This window comes from Acanthisitta chloris, unplaced genomic scaffold (assembly GCF_000695815.1).
Source record: "Acanthisitta chloris isolate BGI_N310 unplaced genomic scaffold, ASM69581v1 scaffold14454, whole genome shotgun sequence".
Taxonomy (NCBI): domain Eukaryota; kingdom Metazoa; phylum Chordata; class Aves; order Passeriformes; family Acanthisittidae; genus Acanthisitta; species Acanthisitta chloris.
This window is the reverse complement of record NW_008667729.1, coordinates 31162-34396: the sequence shown is the minus strand read 5'-3', so window position 1 is coordinate 34396 and position 3235 is coordinate 31162. Positions and strand designations below refer to the sequence as shown.

The window sequence follows — 3235 nt, the reverse complement described above, 5'->3', positions numbered from 1 at the left end:
AGAGGAAGCAGCAAAAGCATTTCAGCAAAACTTATGGGATCCAGACTCTCCTTTCACTCTTAACTTGAAGGAAAAGAAGTATAACAGTTCTAACAGAAAGCTGTTGTGTGCAGAAATGTGTTCAATCTTATTTGAAGTTGTGTCAAAACTGATTAAAGATCCCTTCAGTGAAGGGTTCTATGCTGTGTAAAGCCTTCTGATTCTTTTCTGCATGGGCAGTGTTGGTTTAAATGTGGAGGATGGATGAACTGGTGGCACTTAATAGTGTTATGACTAACTAAATTTGCACAGCGTTCCATGCAAGTTTCAACTCTGAAAAGATGTTTTTTCAGTTAAAAAAAACCAACATTGCTTGGAAGCAACTCTAATGCTTGTGGTCTTCAAGTGCCCTTAAGGCACACTTAAGTATGCAGCATAAATAACTGAAGTAAAGCCTAACTGGAGCATTTCGGCCCCTCTCTCCAGATTCTGTTCCAGTGATAGCTGCCCCATCGATGTGGACACGACCTCAGATAAAAGACTTCAAGGAAAAAATCCGTCAGGATGCAGACTCTGTGATCACAGTGGGCCGAGGAGAAGTGGTTACAGTTAGAGTACCAACTCATGAAGAGGGGTCTTATCTCTTTTGGGAGTTTGCTACAGACAATTATGACATTGGTTTTGGGGTGTATTTTGAATGGACAGACTCCCCTAATACTGCAGTCAGTGTGCATGTCAGCGAGTCCAGTGATGATGAGGAGGAAGAGGAAGGTAAGCCTCCTTACTTATCTGAACTGTCCTGCAGAGTTTGGTGTGAGGGAAAACCCTGACTGATTGTCTTGTGTAATCTCCTAGTTCCACCAGCTTCCATTTAGCTGGAATCATGTTTTCAATTTTGAATAGGAAGTGCAGTTCTGAAAATAACTTCAGTCACCTCTTTTGATATCAGATAGGTTAAAGCAGTTGGGGCTGGGGAAATCATTTTTGTAAGTCAGCTATTCAGTAAGCTAGACTGAAACCTGTGCCATAGTAGAACACTGTAGATTTACACATTCAAAACTTTGAGAAAAATCCTGCCCTGTGGTTCGTGAGATTTTTCTAGGGAGGAAGTTTCCTTGGGTCCTCAGCAAAACAGCTTCAAAGAGCAATTCCTGGTAGTGGCTGGGACACAGGTCGCAGCCTTTGCCTGTGTGGGAGTCTAGCATACCATCAGAAAAGATCTTCTGCAAAGAGCATGTGATTTGCTTAGAAGAAGCTGCCCTGCCATAGGAAGCAGTGGCTTTTGGCATATTACTACAAAGTAATCCGTAGTAGTAAGCAGTCAGATCAGTGGCAGTCAGTGTCTTATTGAAAACTAGAGTTTGGCGTCTCTACAGTCTGACACAGCTGTGCTGGGGAGATGGCTGGGGTGAGTTTTAATGTCAGACTGTAAAAACCATGATGAAGTGAGCATGCTTACTGTTCCTCCTGCTTCTGAATGCTTTAGCCACAGCCGTGGTATGAATCCCTTCGACCCATCTGATCTCTAAACTAACAAAGAGTGCCTTGTCCACTGAGATCAGTCTGACTTTCTCTGGTAAAGCATCTAACCATGTTAACTGACACCCTTTCTTCTTTTCCCTTGCAGAAAATACTAGCAGTGAAGAAAAAGCCAAAAAGAATGCCAGCAAGCCTCAGCTAGATGAAATAGTGCCTGTGTACAGACGAGACTGTCACGAAGAAGTGTATGCTGGCAGCCACCAGTACCCAGGGAGAGGAGTTTATCTTCTTAAGTTTGACAACTCCTACTCTCTATGGAGGTCAAAAACAGTCTACTACAGAGTTTATTATACTAGATAAAGGTGTGTGTGTCTGAGGCTGGGCTGTGCAGATGATGTCATTTTATTTGAAATTTTCTTCAAGCATAATGGATCCTTTTGAGTCTGTGCTTTATCCTGTCTGTATCTGTATGGTTTGTGTGAACTTGTAACAAGTAGACACTGGGATCTTCCTGCTCCATGACACTAATGCATATTGCATTGAGCTTAACACAGGATCTCCCTAACCCTTTTGGGGATTGGAGTTAACCGATGAAAGTCATTGGCTCCAGTGCTAAGGTCACATTTGTTAAAGCCTCATGAAAAAGGGGGAGGGAGTTGCTGGCTCACTGGTTGGGTGATCTGATGTTTCTAGGCCTGGATGCTTTGAATAACTTGTTAACGGTTAATTTAAAGGTCCCACCTATAACTGGTAGATTTGGATGCAGTTTGCTGTGTAGCAAGTTTCTCTTAACTGTAATTGAATGTCGGATTTTTTTTACACCATTAAAACTTGAAACTTTCAGTTGATGCAGTTTAGAAACAAGTTGTCTCGCTTCTGTCCTCATCAAAGAAGAAGAAACATTCAGTTCCTTAAACCAGTGTAGTGTCTAAGACAAGGATGAGCAGCATCCTGAAAGTACAGCAAATAACATCTTCTGAAGATGGAAACTGAATGGTGATTGAAAGTATATGTAACAAGAAGAACTTTGATCTCTCTGTCCCAATGCTAACCCTAGAATAAAAAAAGTCATTTTTTGAGGCAATTGACTTTGAACCAGGGCACAATTTCTGAGTTTGATGGGTTTTTAATGGGATAGACTTAAAAAAAGAAAAAGCCTACAAACTTGAACCAGTTTTCTGCGCCTCATTCTGGTTTGTTTTTCTAAAACCTGAATAAACATGTTGTGCATCTGAACAGCAGTAGGTCACTTCGATAAAGTGCAGGAGTTATGTTGCAGTGATTATGGAAATCACTGCCACTCCCTTTTAATCCGAACTGGTGATACTGGGGTGCAGGCTTTCTGCTTTAATTTGTAACTGTAGGCAGAAAGGCAGAGTGCACATACTTAACAACAGATACTTGACAACATAGCTTTAATCTCAATTTCATATGGTTTGGTTGGGGCACTTTCTATTTTGTATGGTGAAAAAATGCAGTGGCTACTTGGCTGTAGGCTGCAGTAAGGATCTGCCCTCCTCAGGTCCCAAGGGTGATGTCTTGCAATAATGACTTGTGCAAGTGCTCTCTGCACTGTTACTGAGGGTAATGCACTTTGTTACTGAGAGGAAATGGTTACTTGGGGTCTCAGATCAGCTCTTGCAGGAAGACTTCCATTGATTAGCTGCAGCATATGCTGTTTCACGGCAACTGGTGTTGAGTTTGTGGGATTTGTTTGAATAATCAGTTTGTACATACATGATGCTTTACTTTTCCAACCATGGAGATACTTCTCCTA

The 3235-nt window shown here is 41.7% G+C and overlaps 1 protein-coding gene across 1 annotated transcript in view; it reads left to right on the top strand.

Annotated features, from left to right (window-relative positions):
* ACBD3 (acyl-CoA binding domain containing 3) overlaps positions 1-2304 on the top strand; it is a gene marked incomplete at its 5' end in the record, with an annotated part of 10587 nt that extends 8283 nt beyond the window's left edge. The window contains 2 exons of the mRNA XM_009072627.1: positions 466-750; positions 1607-2304. Of these exons, the coding sequence (XP_009070875.1) occupies positions 466-750; positions 1607-1818 (497 nt within the window). The remainder of the gene's footprint in view (positions 1-465; positions 751-1606) is intronic.
* Positions 2305-3235: the final 931 nt, after the last annotated feature.